The sequence below is a fragment of the Emiliania huxleyi genome (genome assembly GCF_000372725.1).
Source record: "Emiliania huxleyi CCMP1516 chromosome Unknown EMIHUscaffold_149, whole genome shotgun sequence".
NCBI lineage: Eukaryota > Haptophyta > Isochrysidales > Noelaerhabdaceae > Emiliania > Emiliania huxleyi.
In genome coordinates this window covers 11,072-34,580 of record NW_005201102.1, presented here as the reverse complement: position 1 = coordinate 34,580, position 23,509 = coordinate 11,072, and the positions used below count along the sequence as shown (strand labels likewise).

The window sequence follows — 23,509 nt, the reverse complement described above, 5'->3', positions numbered from 1 at the left end:
CCGGCGGATAGCAGGTGAACGCTAAGGCAGTGACAACGCCCGTCTGGGTTTTTTGCGCCGAGTCGAACTGACTGCGGGATTCGAACTCGAGACCCAATCAATGCAGTTTTGCGACGGTGTATCGTTCACTTTATGCCACCGTTCCGTTGCATATCCAAAGTGAATGATACACCGTCGCAGCTATATGCCGAGAATCGGTTTTTTACTACAATGAACTCGGGCGGGGGCATCAGGACGCGGTACAGACGGGGTACACCAAAAGGCACGGGCTGCCTGCACGGCGTTCACTCGAACGCCATGCACATGGCGCGGAGCAGCATCGGGTTGGTGTCGAACCCGAGGTCCTCCTCCCAATCCCGGCGCCCACCCTCCGCGTCGTCCTGCTCATCGTGCGAGCAATCTTGGAGCACTTGGAGCACTTGGAGTGCAGTCATTAGCCTCACATCCAGGGCCGGGGAACTGAGAAAGAATTCTTAAGATACAAGCCTCTCTCACAGCACACTGGCACGACAAGGGCGCGGACTGGCGCGGACTGGCACACAAGAAGCGCACCCAGCGGGCCGGATGATCGGGATCGGGCTACGGGCTAGAGATCCCTGACCCCTAGGGGGGGGGGGTGCGCGTTCGCAGGGAGAGGGCCGTAAAGTAAACACAGGTCTCCGAGGGTTGGCTCCGTGTACCGGGTTTCCCACTTCAAAGCGCCGTTCGCGCCAGGAGCCTCAGAGCCTCCACCGTTCCGCTAAGTTCCCCTCCAATGTCGTGGAACTACACGGTGACGGCGCACCGTCCGTCGGCCGTATCGCACGCCGTCACGGCCGCCTTCACCGGCCCGGACGACCTCAACCTCATTGTCGCAAAGTCGACGCGGCTCGAGGTCCACGCAGTCGACGGCTCGGGCGAGGGGCTGCGGCCGCTGCTCGACGTGCCGCTGTACGGGCGGGTCGCGACGCTGGAGGTGTGGCGCCCGCACGGCGCCGGCCACCCCGACCTCATCTTCCTCTCCACCGAGCGCTACCGCTTTGCGCTTCTCGCCTACGACGCCGAGAGCGGAGAGGCGAGCGCTGCGCCTCCTAGTGCTGGCGCCTCTAGCGCCGCCGCGGCCGTCGCGCCAGCACACGCGGAGGCTCTGTCCGGACGCACAGCCGCAGCCGCCGTGTGGGCATGACCACGCCGCGCCGCCCCCCCCTCCGCCCCGCCGTAGATCGTCACCAAGGCGGCGGGGGACGTCTCCGACAAGACAGGCCGCCCCTGCGACTGCGGCCAGATCGCGGCCCTCGACCCGCAGCACCGGCTGCTCGGGCTTCACATGTACGACGGCCTCTTCAAGATCATCCCCGCGCTCGCGGGAGGCGCGCCACGTCCGGACGCCTTCGCCGCCGCCGGAGCCCTGCAGCAGCCTTCTCGGACCCCTCGGGCCGTAGGCTTGCGGCCGCCTTCTCGGACCCGGCTCGGACCCGGCTCGGACGCGGCTCGGACCCGGCTCGGACGCTCGGCCGTAGGCACGCTTCGTTCGGAGGCCTTCAACGTGCGCATGGAGGAGCGGCGCCTGCTCGCCCTCTCGCTCCCTCCCATGCCAGTGTCGGCTTGACCGTCGTCCCTGTCGCGTGCAACTCCCTTCCCGCGCAGGAGCTGTACCTGCTCGACCTCTGCTTCCTCGCCGGCACGCCGCGCCCGACGCTCGCCACCCTGCACGAGGACTCGAAGCACCAGCGTTACCTCAAGACGCACGAGGTTTCCGTGCGGGACAAGGCGCTCTCCGACGGCCCCTGGCCGCAGGTCGACTGCAGTGTATATGTGTATATCGCCCCACCCCGTCCTCCTCCCCAGAGGCCAGCACCGCGCTCGGAAGACCTGCGCACGTGTCTGGCCGCAGGTTGCCGTCGAGGCGTCGGCGTCGCAGCTCATCGCGCTGCCCTTCGGAGGCAACCGTAGTCTGGGGCCGTAGTCTGGGGCCGTAGTCTGGGGCCGTAGTCTGGGGCCGTAGTCTGGGGCCGTAGTCTGGGGCCGTAGTCTGGGGCCGTAGTCTGGGGCCGTAGTCTGGGGCCGTAGTCTGGGGCCGTAGTCTGGGGCCGTAGTCTGGGGCCGTAGTCTGGGGCCGTAGTCTGGGGCCGTAGTCTGGGGCCGTAGTCTGGGGCCGTAGTCTGGGGCCGTAGTCTGGGGCCGTAGTCTGGGGCCGTAGTCTGGGGCCGTAGTCTGGGGCCGTAGTCTGGGGCCGTAGTCTGGGGCCGTAGTCTGGGGCCGTAGTCTGGGGCCGTAGTCTGGGGCCGTAGTCTCGGGTAGTCTCGGGTAGTCTCGGGTAGTCTCGGGTAGTCTCGTGCCCATCGTCACCGAGCGAACAGAGCGGGTGAGGAAGGAGCCCGTTGTGTCGAACTGCCTAGACACTTCCTCGACACCTCCTCGACACTTCCTAGACACTTCCTCGACACTTCCTACAGGCGTGCTCGTCCTCTCCGAGCACTTCCTAGACACCTCCTCGACACTTCCTAGACACCTCCTCGACACCTCCTCGACACTTCCTACAGGCGTGCTCGTCCTCTCCGAGCACTTCCTAGACACCTCCTCGACACCTCCTCGACACTTCCTACAGGCGTGCTCGTCCTCTCCGAGCACTCGGTGCAACTCGCCGCTCGGGCTGCTCACACCTCCTCGAGGGCGCGAGGGCCGCTCACACCGCGCCGCTGTGACTTCAGGTCGCGTGCCACTCGGGCGGCGCCGTCCGCGCGCACCAGGTGCGTCTGCGTCTGCGTCTGCGTCTGCTCGAGCCTCCGGCGAGTCGTCGGAGGGACGGGACGCCCCCCCCTCCTTCACCTTCACAGGTCTCTGCGTCGGGTGCGCCGACTCTCTTCCGAGCCCACGGCCGCGTGGACCCAGACGGGACGCGGTGGCTCCTCTCCGACGCGGCGGGGACGCTCCACGTCCTAGACACTTCCTAGACACTTGCGAGACACTTCCTAGACACCTCCTATAGGCGGGGACGCTCTACGTGCTCGCCATCGGCTTGACGGACCGCGCCGAGGTGACGTCGCTCACGCTCGAGCGGCTTGGCCAGACAGTCGCCGCGTCCGCCATCTGCTACCTCGACAACGGCGTGGTCTACCTCGGCTCGAGCTGCGCCGACGCGGTGGCCGCTCTCGCTCTAGCGGCGAGGACGAGCCCGGACCGCTAGCGCACCCGTCGGAGGGCCGTGGGTAGGTGCTGCTCTAGCCTCTCGACTTCCTTCCTAGACACCTCCTAGACACTTCCTAGACAGTTCCTGGACAGCTCCGGGCAGGTGCTGCTCTCTCCCTCGACTTCCTAGACACTTCCTGGACACCTCCGGGACAGTTCCGGGACAGTCCCGTGCCGTGGGTAGGTGCTGCTCTCTCTCTCTACGGAGGCGCACGAGGACGGCTCCTACTTCTCCGAGCTGGCGAGGTGGGAGAACCTCGGCCCGATCGTCGACTTCGCGGTCCTCGACCCGGAACTGTCTGGGAAGTGCCTAGGAAGCGTCTGCGAGGTGTCTAGGAAGTGTCTAGGTCCTCGACCCCGAGGGGCAGGGGCAGGGGCAGGTCGTCACTTGCTCGGGCACGCGCCGGGACGGCACCGTGCGGGCCGTCCCTCGGCTGCATTCGCCCGCAAGTGGGAGGGGGCGAGGGAAGCTAGCATAGGCTCGATCCGCGTCGTCCGTTCGGGCGTCGCCTTCGACGAGCGGGCGTCGCTCCCCCTGCCCGGCGTCAAGGCGATGTGGTCGCTGCACGCCTCCGGCTGTGGCGGCGGCGGCGGTGGCAGCGGCGGCGGCGTCGCCCCGGCACGGCTGGTGCTGTCGTTTGTGTCGGAGACAAGGCTGCTCGCGAGGGGGACAGTTCCTGGACACTTCCTTGGCCGCTTCCTAGCCACTCCCCCTGTGAACAGGCTGCTCGCGATGGCGCGCGACGAGGAGGAGGGCGACCATCTGGCCGAGGTGGAGGAGGGGGGCGGCTTCGACACGGAGAGCGCGACTGTGTTTGCAGCCTCGCTCGCCGGCGGCGCCGCCATTGTGCAGGCGACGTCGCGCTGCCTGCTGCTGCTCGATGCCGCCTCCCTCGCTCAGCTCGGGGTCTGGTCGCCGCCTGACGGAGCCGCCATCACCCTCGCTGCCGCGCACGGCACCACCCTCCTCCTCGCCACCGCCGGCCGCACCGCCGCGCTGCTCCGGGTCTTGCATAGAGCACTCGCAGGCATCGTTGCTGCAAGCTGAGGCATAGGCCGCACCGTCGCGCTGCTCCGGTGCGACCCGGCGGCCGGCGAGCCGATCGCGCTGCTCGCGACACGCGCGTTCGAGCATGAGGTCTCCTCGCCCCGCCCTGCCCCTCCCCGCCCGTCAGCAGGCTCGTGACTCCTCATTGTTCACACCTGATTGTTCACAGGTCGCTTGCCTCGCTCTGCGCCCGCCCGCCGCCGCCCCCTCCCCGCCAGACGCGTCCTTGGACGCGTCCGACGCGGAGGCGCCGATGGAGACGGACTCGGGAGGCGCGGCCCGCAGCGGCGAAGGCCCTTGCGGCCTGTCTTGCCGAGGAGCAAGTGTGAATGACCGCGTCCGCCGTCAGCAGGCGCGTGCGGCGGCGAGCCCCTCCTGGCGGCGGTCGGTTCGTGGACGTCGTTTTCCCTGTCTCTCCTCTCGCTCCCCTCGCTCGCGCCTTGCGGCACCACCCCGCTCGGAGACAAGGGCGTCGTCCCGCGTTCTCTCGCCTTCTACGCGCCCGCCGCGGCGCTGCACTCCGCTCCCTCCCCCTCCGCAAGACAGCTTGCGCCGAGAGGAGCCGAGAGGGCCGTCCCAAGACTAGGCGCCGCACGAGTACCTGCTAGCCACTTGCTAGACACTTCCTAGCCACTTCCTAGCCGAGACTAGGCGCCGCACGAGTACCTGCTAGACACTTGCTAGACACTTCCTAGCCACTTCCTAGCCGAGACTAGGCGCCGCACGAGTACCTGCTAGCCACTTGCCAGACACTTGCTAGACACTTCCTAGCCGAGACTAGGCGCCGCACGAGTACCTGCTAGCCACTTGCCAGACACTTGCTAGACACTTCCTAGCCGAGACTAGGCGCCGCACGAGTACCTGCTAGCCACTTGCTAGACACTTCCTAGACACTTCCTAGCCGAGACTAGGCGCCGCACGAGTACCTGCTAGCCACTTGCTAGACACTTCCTAGACACTTCCTAGCCGAGACTAGGCGCCGCACGAGTACCTGCTAGCCACTTGCCAGACACTTGCTAGACACTTCCTAGCCGAGACTAGGCGCCGCACGAGTACCTGCTAGCCACTTGCTAGACACTTCGTAGACACTTCCTAGACACTTCCTAGCCGAGACTAGGCGCCGCACGAGTACCTGCTAGACACTTGCTAGCCACTTGCTAGACACTTGCTAGACACTTGCTAGACACTTCCTAGACACTTCCTAGCCGAGACTAGGCGCCGCACGAGTACCTGCTCTGCGGACTCGGCGACGGCAAGCTGCTCTACTTCCCGCTGCCGACCGCGGAGGACGCCGCGCCGGTGCTCGGCGCGCCAAAGGCGGCCCCCGCGTCGCCACGCCGCCGACAGAGCCACTCGTTCGTTGGTGTGCGACGTCCACCGCGAGAGCTCTCTCTCTGAGTTAGGCTGTTCCGCTCGCGACGCAGCCGCTCTCGCTCGTGGCGTACACCGCCGACGACGGCGCGCCGCTCGTGCTCTGCTGCTCCGCATGGAGACTCGAGAACGCGCGGAGCACCCGTGAGAGAGGCTCCCGATAGGTGAGCCGCTCGTGTTTTGCTGCTCCGAGCGGCCAGCGCTGGTGCACGCCTCCGCAGGCCAGCTGCTCTTCTCGTCGGTGCGAGCCTGCCCTGACTCCTCGCGAGCAGAAGAGAAGAGGGTGCCGTTGATAGCAGGCCAACCCACAGCTCACGTCGAGCAGAAGAGAAGAGAAGAGGGTGCCGTTGACAACAGGCCAACCCACAGCTCACGTCGAGCAGAAGAGAAGAGGGTGCCGTTGATAGCAGGCCAACCCACAGCTCACGTCGAGCAGAAGAGAAGAGAAGAGGGTGCCGTTGATAGCAGGCCAACCCACAGCTCACGTCGAGCAGAAGAGAAGAGAAGAGGGTGCCGTTGATAGCACGCCAACCCACAGCTCACGTCGAGCAGAAGAGAAGAGAAGAGGGTGCCGTTGATAGCAGGCCAACCCACAGCTCACGTCGAGCAGAAGAGAAGAGAAGAGGGTGCCGTTGATAGCAGGCCAACCCACAGCTCACGTCGAGCAGAAGAGAAGAGAAGAGGGTGCCGTTGATAGCAGGCCAACCCACAGCTCACGTCGAGCAGAAGAGAAGAGAAGAGGGTGCCGTTGATAGCAGGCCAACCCACAGCTCACGTCGAGCAGAAGAGAAGAGAAGAGGGTGCCGTTGATAGCAGGCCAACCCACAGCTCACGTCGAGCAGAAGAGAAGAGAAGAGGGTGCCGTTGATAGCAGGCCAACCCACAGCTCACGTCGAGCAGAAGAGAAGAGAAGAGGGTGCCGTTGATAGCACGCCAACCCACAGCTCACGTCGAGCAGAAGAGAAGAGAAGAGGGTGCCGTTGATAGCAGGCCAACCCACAGCTCACGTCGAGCAGAAGAGAAGAGAAGAGGGTGCCGTTGATAGCAGGCCAACCCACAGCTCACGTCGAGCAGAAGAGAAGAGAAGAGGGTGCCGTTGATAGCAGGCCAACCCACAGCTCACGTCGAGCAGAAGAGAAGAGAAGAGGGTGCCGTTGATAGCAGGCCAACCCACAGCTCACGTCGAGCAGAAGAGAAGAGAAGAGGGTGCCGTTGATAGCAGGCCAACCCACAGCTCACGTCGAGCAGAAGAGAAGAGAAGAGGGTGCCGTTGATAGCAGGCCAACCCACAGCTCACGTCGAGCAGAAGAGAAGAGAAGAGGGTGCCGTTGATAGCAGGCCAACCCACAGCTCACGTCGAGCAGAAGAGAAGAGAAGAGGGTGCCGTTGATAGCAGGCCAACCCACAGCTCACGTCGAGCAGAAGAGAAGAGAAGAGGGTGCCGTTGATAGCAGGCCAACCCACAGCTCACGTCGAGCAGAAGAGAAGAGAAGAGGGTGCCGTTGATAGCAGGCCAACCCACAGCTCACGTCGAGCAGAAGAGAAGAGAAGAGGGTGCCGTTGATAGCAGGCCAACCCACAGCTCACGTCGAGCAGAAGAGAAGAGAAGAGGGTGCCGTTGATAGCAGGCCAACCCACAGCTCACGTCGAGCAGAAGAGAAGAGAAGAGGGTGCCGTTGATAGCAGGCCAACCCACAGCTCACGCCGAGCAGAAGAGAAGAGAAGAGGGTGCCGTTGATAGCAGGCCAACCCACAGCTCACGCCGAGCAGAAGAGAAGAGAAGAGGGTGCCGTTGACAACAGGTCAACTTGCCCGCAGCTCACGCCCTCGCGCCCTTCTCGTGTTACGCCCTCCCGGGCTGCCTCGCCGCCGCCGACGAGGAGCCGCGGCTGCTCGGCAGTGTTAGTCACTCCTGCCGTCGCTGCTCAGGGGGATTTGATTCATCAGGAGTCGCTGCTGCTTGGCAACGTGCTGTCGCCCGCGCGGCGCTCGGGAGGCGGCTCGTACCGCCGGCCGCAGGAGCTTACCCGAGATCACCCGAGATCACCCGAGTATCTCGGGAGGCGGCTCGTACGGCCGGCCGCAGGAGAGTGGAGCCGAGATGCAGATGAGATGCAGCCGAGATACAGAGGTGCAGCCGAGAGACAGCCGAGAGGCAGCCGAGAGGCGGCCGAGAGACGGCCGAGAGACGGCCGAGAGACAGCCGACGGCAGTATCTGAGGCTACCGGCTCGGCTGTATCTCGTCTGTATCTCGGCTGTGACCCCTGCTGTATCTCGGCTGTATCTCGTCTGTATCTCGGCTGTGACCCCTGCTGTATCTCGGCTGTATCTCGTCTGTATCTCGGCTGTGGCCTCGGCTGTCTCTCGCCGCAGGTGTCCACCTACCGGCTCGGCGAGCAGCCGCGCCGCATCGCCCCTCTGCCAACGCGGCGCGCGCTGGCGCTGCTCACGTCGACGGGCGAGCGGGCTGTGCCCGGGGGGGAGGAGACGGAGCGGTGCGAGCTGCGCGCGCTCGACGCCTCCGGCCCCTCCGGCCCCTCCGACTCGCTCGGCCTGGTTCACCCCCTGGCTCCTCGCCCGCCAGGTACAAGCTTCGCGTGTTCGACGACTCCTCCTTTGCGGAGCTGGCGTCGGCGCACCTGCTTCCGGACGAGGCGGGCCTCTCCATCCTCGTGTCGGGGCTCGGCGAGGAGGAGGCGGCCGAGGGTGCCGCCGGCAGCAGCGTGGGCGGGCTCGGCGGCGGCGGCGGAGGCGGCTACATCGTGGTTGGCACTGCGCACATCCTGCCCGACGAGCCGGAGCCAACCTCTGGCCGCATCCTCGTCTTCGAGCTGCAGGAGGGCTATGCCTCGAGCTGCACCAACCTCGGCCGCACCTCGGCTGCACCTCGGCCGCACCTCGGCTGCACCTCGGCTGCACCTCGGCTGCACCTCGGCTGCACCTCGGCTGCACCTCGGCTGCACCTCGGCTGCACCTCGGCCGCACCTCGGCCGCACCTCGGCCGCACCTCGGCCGCACCTCGGCTGCAGGAGGGCTCGCTCGAGCTGCGGCACGAGGCGGCGGTGCGCGGTGCCGTCTACTCACTCGCCGAGCTGTCGTCTGGCCTGCTGCTCGCCGGCGTGAACAACAAGCTGCAGCTCTTCGAGTGGGAGGCGGGTGCGCCGCGGCTGGCGCTGCGGGCGGAGCACTGCGGCCACATCCTGGTGTTGTACGTGCAAGCGCGCGCCGACTTCATCTTGGTGGGCGACCTGATGAAGTCGATCACGCTGCTGCAGTGGTCCGCGGGGCGAGCTGGTGCCCTCTGGCTGTGAACAGCGTCTCTTCACACCTCTAGCTGTGAACAGGTCCGCGGGCGAGCTCACCGAGCTGGCGCGCGACGTCAACGCCAACTGGATGACCGCGGTCGCCTCGACGACGACTGACCCTGACCCTAACCCTAACCCGAACCCTAACCCTAACCCTAACCCTAGGTCGCCTTCCTCGACGACGACACCTTCCTCGGCGCGGAGAACGCGCTCAACCTCTTCGCGGCTCGCAAGCGGGCCGACGCGCCCACCGAGGAGGAGCGGGGCAGGCTGGAGGTGGTGTGCGAGTTCCACCTGGGCGAGTTCGTCAACCGCTTCCGCCGCGGCTCCCTCACCATGCAGATGCGCGAGGCGGGCGCGGAGCCGCTGCCGACGATGCTGTACGGCTCCGTCAACGGCGTGGTCGGCGTGGTCGCCTCGCTTCCGCAGGAGCTGTACGTGCGGCTCGCAAAGGCGCGCGACCCGCCCCTCCCCGGCGACTCGCCTCTCCCCAGCGCGTCCGCGACTCGCCCGCGACACGTCCGCGACACGTCCGCGACACGTCCGCGCAGGTGCAGACGGCGCTCTCCCGCGTCGTCAAGGGGGTGGGTGGGCTCTCTCACGCGTCGTGGCGCTCCTTCGTCAACGACCGGAAGACCGCCGACGCGCACGGCTTCATCGACGGCGACCTGATCGAGGCCTTCCTCGACCTGCCGCCGCGCAAGAAGGAGGAGGTCGTGCCACACGCACACACCACGCACAACAGAGACGCAAAACAAAACAAACAGAGACGCCCCCCCCCCCCCACACACACACACACTCGCACGCACGCACACTCGCCTCGCTCGCTCGCTCGCTCGCTCACGCACACCGGGCCTTGCACTTTCAAAGCTGTGGGTCTCCTCTCTTCAGATGTGTGCAGCTGCGAGAGGGCTGCCTGGCAGCCCTCTCCGCTTGTGTCTGGAGAGTTGACCTCACCTCACCGCGCCTAGGTCGTCGCTGGGCTCGACATGACCGCCGAACAGCTCTCGCGTGTCATCGAGCAGCTGGCGCGCCTCCACTGACATGTCCACTGAGCTGCCTCGGAGGGATCGCGCTTCGCGGATCGGGGACAGTTTCACAACACAGCCACACAGGCGGGACAGTGGACGCGAAGGTGCTGCGGCTCATTAGCAGAGCGAGGTGTTCAGGCTTGTACGCAAATTATCAGGGCCGCTCCGATAAATGTTTTTTCAACCCACAAAGGTTCCCCCGGCCCCGCCCGCGGCCACAGCTAGTCATGAGCTATCCGTGTGTGGAGTCTGAGTGGTCGTGTGGGCGGCGCGGCATGACCGGCACCACCCACACGACTAGACGTTGAGGTCCTTGGTGAGCAGCGCCTGGAAGCGAACGAGGCTCGAGTGTGTGAGGCAGGAGTCAAGGGAAGGGCTCAGCAAGGGGGCGGGGGACGGCAGGGCAGGCGAGGCTCACATGAAGCGCGAGTGGCCGCCGCCGCCGTGCTTGGCGACAAGAAGTCAACCCCGTTGATCAAAGTTGTCGCCGGATGGAGGGCTGTGTTTCTCTTGATGAGGAGTAGGGGTGTCGATGGCAGATCTACAGCTTGCAACTACGAGCGAGCCTCGCTGCGGCCGATGTATCTGCCGGAACGCGCTCATCTCGCCCACCAAGAGCCTCACATCGTTCTTTCCGCCGTTCTCGTGCGCGTCGGTCAGGAAACCGGCGGTGATGTACCAACGGTCGCGATCAGGGTCAGCTCTCGAGCAAGCTTAAAGGGAATCGCTCGCATCGCCGATGACGAGAATCGTCGAATCATAAAAAAAAACCCGTTGTTTCCCCGTCCTCCCATCCCTCCCTGGGGTTGTCTGTTTTCTTTCTTCCTTTTTCTTTCTTTCTTTACCCAAAAGTAAAATCCCTGTGTGGTGGCGGCGTGCCGTCCTCCCATCCCTCCCTTGGGTTGTCTGTTTTCTTTCTTTCTTTCTGACCCAAAAGTACATGTAGGTCCCCCAGCCGGCCGTCGACCCAGTCAGTCAGTATCCCCCCCCCTCCGGGAAATAAGAAATCCGACACCGCTCCAATAGGGGAGGCGACACGACCCAACGGCAACGCCGCCGCCCTCGCCCGGGGAGTTGGGCACGGGATCGCCGCCCGCGGAGTCAACGGGATCAGGCGGAGAAGACGAGTCGGCGGCGGGGCCACGGCCGAAGAAGCAGAAGAGGGGGAGGCGGGCTCCGCACCCGTCGCCGAACCAGCGGAAAGCGAACGGGAGAGAGGACCGAGCGGGGTGGGGGGATGAGGCGTCCTGGCCGGGGGGGGCCGGTGCGGCCAGGTCGAGTGAGAGTGTACGAGTCGTGTGGGTACGAGTCTGGTGTCTGCTAGCTGCCTCCGAGTAGAGGGGGCGCCCCGCCGCTAGGGGAAACCCGAAGCGCGGACTAACCCTCGGAGACCCGTGTTTACTTTACGGCCCTTTTCCTGCGAACGCGCACCCCCCACCCAGGGCTAGGTAGGGCTCTCTAGCCCGTAACCCGATCCCGATGCCATCATCTGGCTCGCTGGGTGTGCTTCTTAGCCCACCGGCCCTGGATGTGAGGCTAATGACTGCACTCCAAGTGCTCCAAGTGCTCCACTCAGGAATGGACATTGCCGCGGACTCCAACGACCCAGCCGCTGCTGCGCCTGCTGTTGCTGCCGATGCCGGCGTCGGGGTCAACAATAGGACCCGGTCACGCGCACGCGTCTCTGAGCGAGCCCTCGTGCCTTGCGAGCAAGACGCTCTGAGCGAGCCGCGCTCGAGCCTTACGACCAAGACGGCGGATCCGGTGGAGCCGTCGTCAACATCCGCGAATTCGGGCGATCGTCTCCCGCTGTAAAGACGGCGTCACCACTGAAAAGGTGTGCGAGCGCCTCGGAATCTCGCCCCGGGACTACGTCTACGACGCAAAGGAGCGCGTCCGGCGAACGTTAGCTGCCACAATGCCAGCGTTGGCGCCAAGATGATCGACCAGGCGGAAGCAACGCGTCTCCGCTCCTACTAACTCGTCGCTCCGCCGAGATGATCGCACAGACGTCCTCGATGGTCTCGAAGTGGACCGCGTACGCCTCCGACGAGTATGTTCCCGCCCGGAAACAAGAGTGGCGTATGTATGTATGTAGGAAGGTGAGTGGCGCCTCCGTATAGATAGAGAGATGGGGTCGAGAGAGGAGAGAGAGTCAGACCGGAGCTGCCGCGGTGCTGGTAGTTCGACCTCGCCTTCGACAGTTTCTGAAGACTCCTTATCAGCTGGTCGGCCGCCATGTGGGCCTCCCGGCCTGCTGCGGCGGCGCGGCCGGTCGAGGCCGGGCTCGGCCCGGCCCGCGACGGCTGGCCGCCGACGAGCGCGCTCGCGCTGCTCGTCAAGATGGCGGCGGTGGCGATTGCGGCGACAAAAGTTCAGGCGTACAGCGCTCAGGCGCCTGTCGTCTTTCGTCTTTTGTCGCATTTCGCACACGCGCGCGCCGCGCGACCCGCGTCGCTCCGCGAGGGCATGAGCCTTCCGCGATTCGATCCCGCAGCCAAAAGCTGCTCGCTCGAACCGCGGCCGACTCTGCCATCGCGGCTGCCTGCAGCTGTCGAGCTCTCCACAAAACTGGTGCCTCATATGCTGCCTCCCTGCGGATGCTGCCGGCGAGTTTGGCGTCCGCTGTACTACAAGGAAGTGCTGACTCGTTCTACCTCGAATTCTTCTACCCCCACGACTCGGAACACGAATGTGTGACAGGACCATCGGGTCCTTCAGCCACCAAAGCGGGATCACCCGAGAGCAGCTGAGCCTGCCTCTGGCCTCGCCTCCCTCTCCTTCAGGCATTCGTGGCATCCTATCACCTATGGGTCGTCCAGAGAGCAGAGTATCGACCTCTGGCTTGTCAGCCGGTCACTCACTTGATGACGACCATGAAGTACAGCGATCGCCACCTCGCTGGCCTCTCCGCAGGCCCCCACGACGGCGTCGAATTCACGGCGCGGGCTCTCTCGGTCGGCTACGGGACCGGCCCCAGCTTCGGCTGAGGGCTGACAAGCTGCCGAGCCCAAACACTGTGAGAGTCGTGATTTCTGGTTGGTTTTCTAAAATCTCTGTCAGAAAAACACAACCCCGGACCTGGCGAGTAGAGGCCCCGCCCACCCAGGTACCCTCTCCAGGCTCGAGAGAGCGTGCGTGTGCGTCGGATCCCTACTCGCCCGACCCCGGCCAAGACGCACAAGCACAGACAGTGTGTGACACAAAAACCCACACCGGCGTCTTTGATGCTCTTCGCTCTCTGCGTGCCGTTTTTGGGCGCCGTGCTGACGATTCCGCGCTCTCCCGACGAGATGGTGCGGCGGGCGGCGGCGGCGGTGACGCGCGCGTCACAGGCCGGCGTCAGGCGCCAGATCGTCAAGCTGGTTGTGCCCGACGACCAGCGTTCGTACAAGGTCTTCGGAGCCGTGCCGATACAGGGCACCTCGGCGCCGGAGGACCTCGATCCGTGGCCGGGCGGCCTCAAGCAGCAGTACCCGATCGCTCTCGGCCTCGCCCGAGAGCTGCTCCAGGGCGTCACCGGCGCGAGCGAGCGGCTCATCACCGACCAGGTGCTCGACGCGGAGGACGCGTGCGGCCTCGTCCTGGCGCAGGCAGCGGACAGGCTGCGGGCGCGAGACCGATGTGTGGTGCAGTGTTGACTTTGCTTCGTTGTCCTCGCCAGGGCGCCACGCCAGCTGAGGACGCCGCGGTTTGCCTCTTTGCGGGCTGTGACCAGCTCGGCAGGCTGCGCGAGGTGGACGGGATGGCGGGTGCGGACCGCCTGCTCTGCCTGCTCAACCCGCAGTTCAAGCGGCTCGAGGACTTTTCGCTCTGGCAGCGGGGCGAGGCGCGTTCCGTCGTCTTTGAGAGGGGCTACGAGTGCAGCTTCGCCTTTGAGGAGTTTGCCTGCCGCGGCGAGGACGTCAAGCTGGCGGGCGAGCAAGGGGTCGGCCGAGGAAGCAAGAGCGGCCCCGCGTCAAACGGAAGCTGCGAGGAGTAGGTTGGCGAGCACGGGGTCGGCTGGTGCGCGTTCGTCTTCCTCGATGACGGGTCGGAGGGCACGATCCTGCACGAGGGCGCGCTGCCGTCGCGGCCCGAGTACAGCTGGCTCGAGGCGCAGATCAACGCGCGGCACCCCAGCCCGCGGTGGGCGAGGTCCAGCCCGGGGGGCGAGGAGGGGCTGCCTGCTCGCTGGCTCGTTCACCACGCTCCGCTTCGCTCGTTAGGCAGCTCAGCCGGGTGGACGAGGAGGGGCTGCGCTTCATGCGGCGCGGCGAGGAGGAGAGCGGAGGGGCCACCGAGCGCGAGGCGCCGCAGAGCGAGAGCGAGCGCTAGTTGCGTCCCCGGGTTTCTTTGTGACATCGTTGCCCAAGCGCCAAAAGCTACGGCTGGGGGGGAGAGAGATTTTAGCATATTTGGAGCACTTGGAGTGCAGTCATTACCCGCACATCCAGGGCCGGGGAGCTAAGAAGCGCACCCAGCGGGCCGGATGATTGGGATCGGGCTACGGGCTAGAGAGCCCTGACCCCTAAGAGCTAAGTGAGGGGGGCGCACACTTGGAGCACTTGGAGTGCGGTCATTAACCTCACGCCCAGGACCGGGGAGCTGAGAAGCGCACCCAGTTGGCCGGACCCGCTCGGCATCGGGTTACGGGCTAGAGAGCCCTAGCCCCGGGGGTGCGCGGTCGCAGGGCCATAACACGTCTCCGAGGGATGGTTCCGTGTACCGGGTTACCCCTTAACTGCAGAACGCACCCTCTTCCTCGACCGTGGGGGGGTGCGCAGTCGCAGGGCCATAACACGGGTCTCCGAGGGTTGGCTCTGCGCTCCGGGTTTCCCCCAGCGGCGGAATTTTTCCCTCGCGCTGTGGGTCCCCCTAGCTGCGGAACGCCCCCTCTACTCGGAGCTAAAGAATTATGATGTATCTTATTCGGACCCCCCCCTCGGCGCCTTGTGATTTTCGTGCGAAGATTTCGAGATCTCCCCGCCGTCCTCCGCTCAGCGCCGGCCGCCCATGCGCTCGCGGGGCTGGCCGACGGCGCGGGCCTCTTGCCGATGGACCCAGCCGAGGTGCCCAACCAGTCCGCAGTCGGAGCCGCGCCGACGCGCTGCGCGCGACCACCAGCCAGCTTTTCAGCGAGGCCGAGCACGGTGCGTCGAGAAAGCTGACAGTCAGAACAGTTGTCGCTTTTTTTTCCTCTTTTTGAGCGCCGCTGCTGCATACCCAGCCCACCAGTGATACGAGACGCACCGGATCCAACCCTGGCAGCGCTTGACCGTCACCCCGGTGGCCGCCCACAGGTGGCTGATCGCGGCCGCCGCTCACGCTGCTTTTCGGCGCCTGGCTCTCAGAGGGCCCCTGCGGCTCTCGCTCGTCGCGCGACCGCCGCCGACATCATGTGCTTGGTCGTCCCCGCCGGCACGGAGCTGCGCCACGTCGAATTGTTCGGCGGCTCGACCGCCGGCGCGCCCACCCTCGCCTCCTGCGCGCCTCACACCCAGAATTCTCCTCGCGCGCGGCCGACAAAGTAGGCACACGACCACCTCCCTCCCACTCACCCCCCCCACGATGCACAGCCCGTCCACTCTCGCCGGCAAGGCGCACGGAACGCCCAATTTGGGCTGGAAATGCCGCCGCCACGGGTTGGTGCGCCCTCGGCAGCGGGGCAGCGCCACGCCGCGCAAACTTGCGCGACAAAATTGCGACCTCTGTCCCTCGTATTCACCCCAGATTTTGCCCTATCCAGGCTCACCCGGTACCGCGAGCGGCGAGCCGCGCCAAGTTTGCTCCATTTCCGACAAGTTCATCCCGCCCGAACGCCGATCTTCGGCCGCCTGGAGGCCCAGGACGGGGCTCGGGACCGGCCAGGTGTGGATTCTCCTCGGCGCTGCGGTGTATCTGCGCGCCCATGGCGCGTTCAGGGGTGCGTCTGAGGCATGTAGACTGCGGGGCGCCGCGATAGCGCGGCGCCGACGATTGTGTCAGCTCACTGTCACACCGTCGACACGGTCACAGTGTGTGTGCAGTGCGTCCACTCCGGCGACCGTGACGCCGTCGGTTCTCGCCTATACTGGCTAGTGTGGAGCTATCAGTGTGGTTGCGTGTTGTACTAGTGATGCTGCACTAGGCGGCCCGTTTTTAGCAAAAACCAGATACCAAATCGCGTGTGGTCGTCGAAAAACCGCATCTTCGCCCGTCTGGGACCTCTTCGTACGGCTCCAAAAACCGCTCCTTAACAACGGCTACGCGGCCCGGCGGTCGATCTGCGCCTGCTCAGCGGTGGAGGGGATGTGGGCGGTACGTGCGTACCGCGTGGTGTTGCGACGGTTTGACGATTGCGACTCCCAGCGTCGACTTTTCGACCCCACGGAGCCTCTGCTGCTCCGGGGGGGGGGGTCTGCAGACCACCCGGCCGAACTTCAGAGTGGCGGTGCTCCTCAAATACCGCTCAAACGCCCACGATGTTGTGGAGGGGACATATGCTGATGATCCTGGCCCGATTGGTTCGCTCAGAAAGCTTCTGGGCGGTCGCTAAGGTTCGCTCCCCGCACACGGGCCCCGGAATAAGATACATCATAGAATACTCTCCGAGGGTTGGCCCCGCGTACCAGGTTTCCCCTCGTCGTCGCGCTTTGCAGAAGGCCGTCTCGTGCAGTGGGAGCGTGTGTGGGGGAAGTGGTTCTGGTAAGGCGTACATGTCGTGTGCGTGCTCATCGAGCGCTATGATAAAGAAGAAAATGAAAGTGATCGAAAAAAGAAAAAGTGCCAGCAACGTCTTCTTTTTCGTGCGGGAGTTCGGAGGCTTGGAGGACGTCGGCAGGCGGACATTACAAGTCGTCGCTGTCATCGCCTTCCTGCGCGTTCGCAGAGATGCCGACAGTCGCGCTCATCTGGTATCCTTCTGTTACTCCTCCTTCCACTCCTCCCAATCTGACGTCGCCTTGGCACGTGACGATTGACGTGTACACTGGCGTGGATGAGAGCCACGCTTGGCAAGCAGTGGACGAAATCCTGAAACGCCAGTCGAGCCTGGTCTTTGAAGCGTTTTTCACTGGACAGGACATCGCTCGCCTCAGGACGAGGGCTGCATTTATCACGGCAAGACGCGGCCCGGGCCAGGCCTCGTTCCTCAAACTCAACGATGATGAATCATGCACCGGACAGCTAGGAAAGCACAAATTAACAGCTCTCGTGTCGTGCCACGCTGTGCAAGAGCTGCGAGCGCAACTCGAGCGGTCGGTCTTAGTGGGTATGCGCGACCCCGATACCATGAAGAAGGGTCGATACATACCCCATATGACGCTTGGAAGCATGGACGACCTCAAGCACCTTGTAGGCCAGCGGGTGGAGGGCGGCAAGCTCGAGCTCAAAGTGGTTGGGGGGACCAGAATTGACACGCCATGGCTCGTCCAGAGCCCCCATGCAGCTGCGCCAAGTGCAAAGAGACAACGTATCGACGGCTCTCTGGCTAATGACCCTCCCACTGTCAAGAAGCTCATGGTGGCACGGGACAACGCGTTGGCCGAGCTCGAAGGTCAGCTCGTGGGGGTCGAGCCGGTGAAGCGCCAAATCCGAATGCTATGCGAGACTGCGATTGCGACGGAGCGCCGAGAGTTGCTCGGCATTGAGAGGAGACCCGTGGGGAACCACATGCTGTTTATCGGGAATCCTGGTACGGGCAAATCAACCGTCGCTGAGATCGTCGCACGTCTTCTGCACAGCATAGGTGCTGTTCCTACTGCCAAGCTGTCTATCCATGAAAATGCACGATCAGCACTATGCGGCACCACGTTGGGTAGCACTGCGCATCAGACAAAGGAGGTACTCTTGTCTGCCATGTGCACAGGCCTCAAATGGGAGAATGTCGGCCCAACTCCGCCGGGCAAACCAGAAGAGGACCAGCTCGACTGCCCTGATCTTGCAAAGGAACTTGCAAGGAGAAAAGCCTCGCAAGTTCAGTTCGAACCGGCTGATTGGGACAAATTCAACATCACTGCTCTGCGCTCTACCCATTTCATCCTGGTCAACAAGACAAAAGTACTATCGGAGTACTATCGGCCTGTGCAGGAGGGTGGTACGCTCATGTTGGACGAGGCATATTCACTCCTCCCAATGAAAGGCGGCGAAGACTACTCAACGGAGGCAATCACCCAGCTCGTGGCGCTAGCTGATAAGCTCCGGGGGAAATTGGCTATCATCCTCGCCGGCTACTGGGAGCAGCCCAACAATCGGGACATCAAGCATTTGCTTCGGGAGAACAGTGGCCTGGATTCGCGCTTCCCTCTTCACAACCGGATTGATTTCCCCGACTACAAACCACCCGAGCTCCTCAAGATAGCGAAAAACATGATGGATTGGCATGAGAATAAGCTGGATGAGAAGGATGATGGTGCGGCGCGGCGTGCGCTGAGTGAAAAACTCAGCGTGCCTTTACCAGGTAATGCGCGCGATGTGCGTAGCATTCTCGAGGCTGCGATGCGGAAGCGTGATCTTCGAATCGCAGCCATTGATGGCCCGACGCGAGACGATCTCACGATCTTGAAAGCTGAAGACTTCGCTGAGGAAAAACAACCCTCGGTGTACTGAAGATGCCTCTAATAAATAAAACGGACACCTCTACTAGGAGATGGGTAAAAAGGAACAGGTCCCCGCCCTGCGGTCTTAAAAAGTCCAAACAACTCAACGACTCCCCAAATTTGCAGCAACTACCCTGGGCTGAGCGTTTTTGATCTCTGGGTCAGTGGGCGCCCGCCCGCCCCGCCTCTGACAGAGTCTGAGGGGGTCGGGCCCCGGCTCGACTGAAAACAAAAACAAAATGCAGAAACAGTCAAAAACAGCCTGCGTGCTGCGAGAGCGGCGCTGCGCGCCGCCTACCTCGTGCGGGTGTGAGTGACCCCAAACCGCAAACGGTCGTCTGCATCCAAAAAACATGCACATGCACCTGTACCTTGGGTTTTTCTGTGTGCACGTGCACCTTTGGCCCCCATGAGGTAACGATTTACGGTTCGGGCGACGAACCGTGGATTTACAACAACACGACCGTCGCGAGTATTCCGTACGTCGGCACCACCGACTGCAGCGGCGCCGTCGCTCAACGCCGCATTGAGGTCCGTGAAGGACAAACCTGTACCTCTACCTGACAACTGACAAAGCTGTGTGACGACACGAGCATCTCACGCGATCCAATGCTAATGAAGCCGGTACTGCGATTTCTTTTTCCGACTCTTTGGAAGAGAGAACGACGGACAGACAGAGATCGACTCTCACATACGGCTCTAGCCCTAATTCGCGCGCGCGCCGGCACACGAGCGAACGCTTCGTGCACCGGCGCCGGGACGCTGTCCGCTGCACACAAGATGTGGGAATTTCGGAACTAATGGGAACGCGGCGCCACGATGGCCTCAATACGTGTTGTAACTTTCAAGTGTGTTGTGTTGGCCCCATAGCCTGCCCCCTGCCTCGCGTAGCTCTTGCCCCCCCTTGCCTGCTCATCGTCCCGGCGCCCACATCTCGACCTTCTTGGGCAGCAGCTGGTTCGAAAGGTCCTCTCCGTGGCCTAGGCAGGCGTCCTCGCCCTTGCCCCAGGTGAAGACGGCGCCGTCGGCGGTGATGGCGATGCTGTGGCGGGCTCCAGCCGACACAGCGACGACGCGCTGGTCAGCTAAGGCCTCGATCTTCTTCGGCAGCAGCTGCTGCTGCTGGTCGCCGTGGCCCAGCTTGCCATAGGTAGCACCGCCCCAGCTCCAGACAGCGCCGTCGGCGGTGATGGCGAGGCTGTGGGCGCCTCCAGCCGACACAGCGACGACGCGCAGGCCAGTCAACGCCTCGACCTTCTTGGGCAGCAACTGGTTCTGCTGGTCGCCGTGGCCCAGCCGGCCAAAGGCTCCATAGCCCCAGCTCCAGACGGCGCCGTCGGCGGTGATGGCGAGGCTGTGCCATTCGCCAGCAGACACGGCGACGACGCGCCGCCCAGCTAACGCCTCGACCTTCTTGGGCAGCAGCTGCAGCTGCTGGTCGCCGTGGCCCAGCCGGCCCTCGCATCCCCAGCCCCAGCTCCAGACGCCGCCGTCGACGGCGAGGGCAAGGCTGTGGAAGTATCCAGCCGACACAGCGACGACACGCTGCCCAGGTAACGCCTCGACCTTCTTGGGCAGCAGCTGGTCCTGCCCGTCGCCGTGGCCCAGCCGGCCATAGGCAGCACCGCCCCAGCTCCAGACGGCGCCGTCAGTGGTTACGGCGAGGCTATGTTCTCCAGCCGACACAGCGACGACGCGCTGGCCAGCAAAGGCCTCGATCTTCTTGGGCAGTAGCTGCTCTTGCTCGTCGCCGTGGCCCAGCTGGCCAGCACCTCCACCGCCCCAGCTCCAGACGCTGCCGTTGGCGGCGAGGGCTAGGCTGTGACCATCTCCAGCCGACACGCTCACAGCACGCTCGCCGCCCAGCGGGTAAGGGAGGCGGGTCGGCGTGTTGAGCCGCGTCACGCCCTCACCGTGGCCGAGCAGTCCTGGAGCGCAGGACGGCGTTGAGCCACACGACGAGAGCCACCCCTCGCCGTCGATGAAGACGCTGTGCAGATCGCCCGCCGCCAGCCTCGCCAGCGGGTTGGACTCGCAAAGCAACGCAGCGAAGCACAGCCACCGCACGGCGCAGCACTCGCCCTCTGGGTGCGCCGGCAGCTCGAAGCCGCGCTCTTGCGCCCACAAGCGGATGCCCTGCACCGCAAGCGAGGCGTGAAAGAGGAGCGAGACGGCCGCGACGCGAGCGATGTCGGCGGGGCTGTCGCAGCGAGAGAGGGCGCGCACGAGAAGCTCCGTGGGGAGGTCGAGGAGGCGGGCGGGCGGCGGCGTGATTGGCGAGGGCGGGGAGGCTTCTTTTAGAAAAAGAAATTTGGGTAGCGAGGATTGGTGTAACCCGAGCCACGGAGGCGTGTTTTCTGACGGCCGACCGTCAGTGCACGGAGTTGCCCGATGCCAACTGGGCGCGAGAGCTGCGCCGCGCCGCCCACGCCATCAGAGCTGCCTTCGGCGCCGCTGCCCGCGACAGTCGTCACCGCGCCCGTCGCCACCTCCACCCGCCGGATCTTGTGGCTCCAGAAGTCTGCCACGAACAGCGCGCTGCCGTTGGGGCTGACGGCGATCCGTCGGCTCCATCGCCGACGCCGCCTCCCACGACAGCGGCTACAACGTCGCTCCCTACGACGTCGCCTTTCGCACCATCAACCGCCAAACTGCCTCCGGCCGCCGATTGGGCCGTTGAACTGAGCCGCGTCGCCCACGCCATCCCCCGATTCGTTCTCTTGCTCGCTTGCCGAGCGTCATACGACGGCCGGTGTGGTCGTTTCCCTCGTTGTTGGTGTCGCTTTCTCCGCTGCCGCCTTTCGTCTTCGCCGGCTTCTCCCGGCTCCACCGGTTCCGAGAGTGTCGACGGCCCGGCCGAGGTTTCCCCGGGCGAGGACGGCGGCATAGGGTCGCGTCGCCTCCCCGCCCAGGGAGGTCGGGCCGGCTCTCCCTGGTCGACGAGTCGCGCCCGCATCCGCGGTCTCTCTATCGTCCTCGGCTCGCCCCTCCCCTCCGCTGGCCCCTCATCGAGCTCGGAGGGCCGTGGCTCCCCTTGCCGTAGATCGCGGTGGTCCCCGGCCGCCGCCGCGACGGGTCTACCTCCGGTGGGCTCGCACGGCCCGACTCCACTCGCAGAGGCCGAGTCAGCTCGATCCTCCCCTCCCCCGACAGTTGACTCCAGGTCTCGCCCGGGGCCCTCCGGTCCTGGCCCTCCGGATTGGCGGGTCGGAGTGCAGTCACGCCGCTCGGTTTTCTCTTTTCGATAGAATATCCGCCCAAAACGCTGGCGATACAACCCGACGATGGCGCCGGAAACGCTCGTCACGAGCACTGCGATCGCGGTTGGTCTCTCGACGCTGATATCGCTGCGCTGCGTCGGTCGCAAGCCCCTATCCGCGGCTGCGCTGCTAGCCGCCGTCCACTGCGCCGACATCGAGTTTTACCTGAGGATGCTGGTGGTCGAGCTGCTCGCGGCCTGGCGGCGCCAGCGCGCCGACGTGGGAGAGCCCGATCGCACGCGCTACTGCTGCTGGCCCACCGACCTGGACCACTCGGCGAGTATGAACCACGCCAAATACTTGCGGTTTGTCAATTACGCACAGCGCCAGTTTTGGATGCGCAACGGCGTGTGGGCGGTCTGCAGGAAGCGCTCGCCGCCGGTCAGGCTCGTCGTCGCCGCCTCGACGCTGCGCGTGACGCGGCCGGTGGCTCGGCTCTCTCGGCGCCACGCCCCTCCTCGTGCCTATGCCTCTCTTCATAGCTGCAGCCGTGAACAGGTCCGCTGCTTCGAGCGGTTCGCCGTGACGACGCGGCTGTGAACAGCGTCTCTTCACACCCATGGCTGTGAACAGGTCCGCTGCTTTGAGCGGTTCGCCGTGACCACCCGGCTGCTTGCGTGGGACGACCGCGCCTTCTTCCTGCAGCAGACCCCTAGATGCATGGCAGCGCACAGCAGGCCTGTAGACAGTGGCAGCAGGCCTCTGGTTGCCTCGGGGCATCGCCTTGCAGCATGCGCCGCACACGCCCCAGGCTTCCGGAAGAAGAGGCACTGCCGCCTAGCCGCCCGGCGGGGTGCGCTGCGGAGTGGACACAGACCTAGGCCTAGACACACCCCAGAGGAGGCACTGCCGCTTGACACAGACCTAGGCCTAGACACACAGACCTCGGGCGCGGGGCACGCACCGGGGCGAGTGGGCGGCGGCACAGACCAGACGCCGTGAGGCGGCCACGCGCCCCGCACGGCACGCACCGCTGCACAGAGCACCGACACCGCAGAGCGCCGCAGAGCACCGCAGAGCACCGCAGAGCATCTCACTGCAGAGCGCCGCAGAGCGCCGCCTCCTCCCATCTGCCTCCTCTCGCCGCGCAGGCAGCACACCTTTGAGTCTGCTGACGACGGCGCCCGAGAGAGAGAGAGAGGGAGAGGGAGGGAGAGGGAGGGAGAGGGAGAGGGAGAGGGAGGGAGAGGGAGGGAGGAAGCGAGAGAGAGAGGGAGAGGGAGAGAGAGTGAGGGAGAGAGAGAGAGAGATGCGGCGGGCGGAGGCCCACACTGGTTCGACACACCGGCACACTCAGCACAAGACGCCCGCTCTCCTCACGGCCGCCTGTCTGGTTTCTGACGGGGCGGCGTTTTCTCTCTGTAGGCGACCTGCTCGCCGAATGCCTCATCCGCCACCGACCGACGAGCGAGGCCGGTGGGGCAGACACCCGAGATTGCCCGAGATTGCCCGAGAGTGCCCGAGATTGCCCGAGAGTGCCCGAGATTGCCCGAGAGTGCCCGAGATTGCCCGAGATTGCCCGAGAGTGCCCGAGATTGCCCGAGGGCGGGGACGACGGACGCACCGCTCCAGCACGGAGACGCTGCCCACCCCCACCCCCACCCCACCCCCACCCCACCCCTACCCCACCCCGACCCCACCCCTACCCCCCCCTGACCCCCCCCCGCCTGACGCTCACCCTCGTCCTATCTGCCTGCCCTGATTATAATACCGGAGGAGCGCGACTTTGTTCGGCTCGTGGCGTCGACGCTCATCTGCTCATGCTAC

At 64.8% G+C, this 23,509-nt stretch overlaps 4 protein-coding genes across 4 annotated transcripts in view; all 4 read left to right on the top strand.

Annotated features, from left to right (window-relative positions):
- Nucleotides 1-754: 754 nt before the first annotated feature.
- Nucleotides 755-10,092, top strand: EMIHUDRAFT_429357 (hypothetical protein; the record flags this gene model as incomplete). The annotated part of the gene is given in 23 exon segments (XM_005786799.1): nt 755-1,102; nt 1,202-1,417; nt 1,627-1,887; nt 2,817-2,915; nt 2,969-3,121; nt 3,353-3,448; nt 3,516-3,584; nt 3,626-3,841; nt 3,923-4,201; nt 4,502-4,541; nt 4,566-4,687; nt 5,432-5,575; nt 5,757-5,828; nt 7,390-7,488; nt 7,962-8,083; nt 8,173-8,294; nt 8,340-8,410; nt 8,618-8,865; nt 8,933-8,990; nt 9,059-9,346; nt 9,445-9,606; nt 9,865-9,991; nt 10,011-10,092. 22 exon segments carry the CDS (start codon nt 755-757, stop codon nt 9,934-9,936), a joined length of 3,357 nt encoding a protein of 1,118 aa, XP_005786856.1. The 3' UTR covers nt 9,937-9,991; nt 10,011-10,092.
- Nucleotides 10,093-13,151: 3,059 nt separating this feature from the next.
- EMIHUDRAFT_111272 (hypothetical protein) lies at nt 13,152-14,241 on the top strand (the record flags this gene model as incomplete). Its single annotated transcript, XM_005786798.1, has 4 exons — nt 13,152-13,475; nt 13,589-13,852; nt 13,907-14,052; nt 14,133-14,241. The coding sequence occupies 4 exons, from the start codon at nt 13,152-13,154 to the stop codon at nt 14,239-14,241; spliced, it is 843 nt and encodes a 280-aa protein (XP_005786855.1).
- Nucleotides 14,242-17,430: 3,189 nt separating this feature from the next.
- On the top strand, nt 17,431-18,468 carry EMIHUDRAFT_44366 (hypothetical protein; the record flags this gene model as incomplete). Its single annotated transcript, XM_005786797.1, has 2 exons — nt 17,431-17,769; nt 17,977-18,468. Coding segments are annotated over 2 exons (831 nt in total), but the record flags the coding sequence as incomplete, so codon positions are not given.
- A 3,298-nt stretch (nt 18,469-21,766) lies between these two features.
- EMIHUDRAFT_228592 (hypothetical protein) overlaps nt 21,767-23,509 on the top strand; it is a gene marked incomplete at both ends in the record, with an annotated part of 3,493 nt that continues 1,750 nt past the window's right edge. The window contains 2 exons of the mRNA XM_005786796.1: nt 21,767-22,168; nt 22,316-22,535. Coding sequence (XP_005786853.1) covers nt 21,767-22,168; nt 22,316-22,535 — 622 coding nt within the window. The remainder of the gene's footprint in view (nt 22,169-22,315; nt 22,536-23,509) is intronic.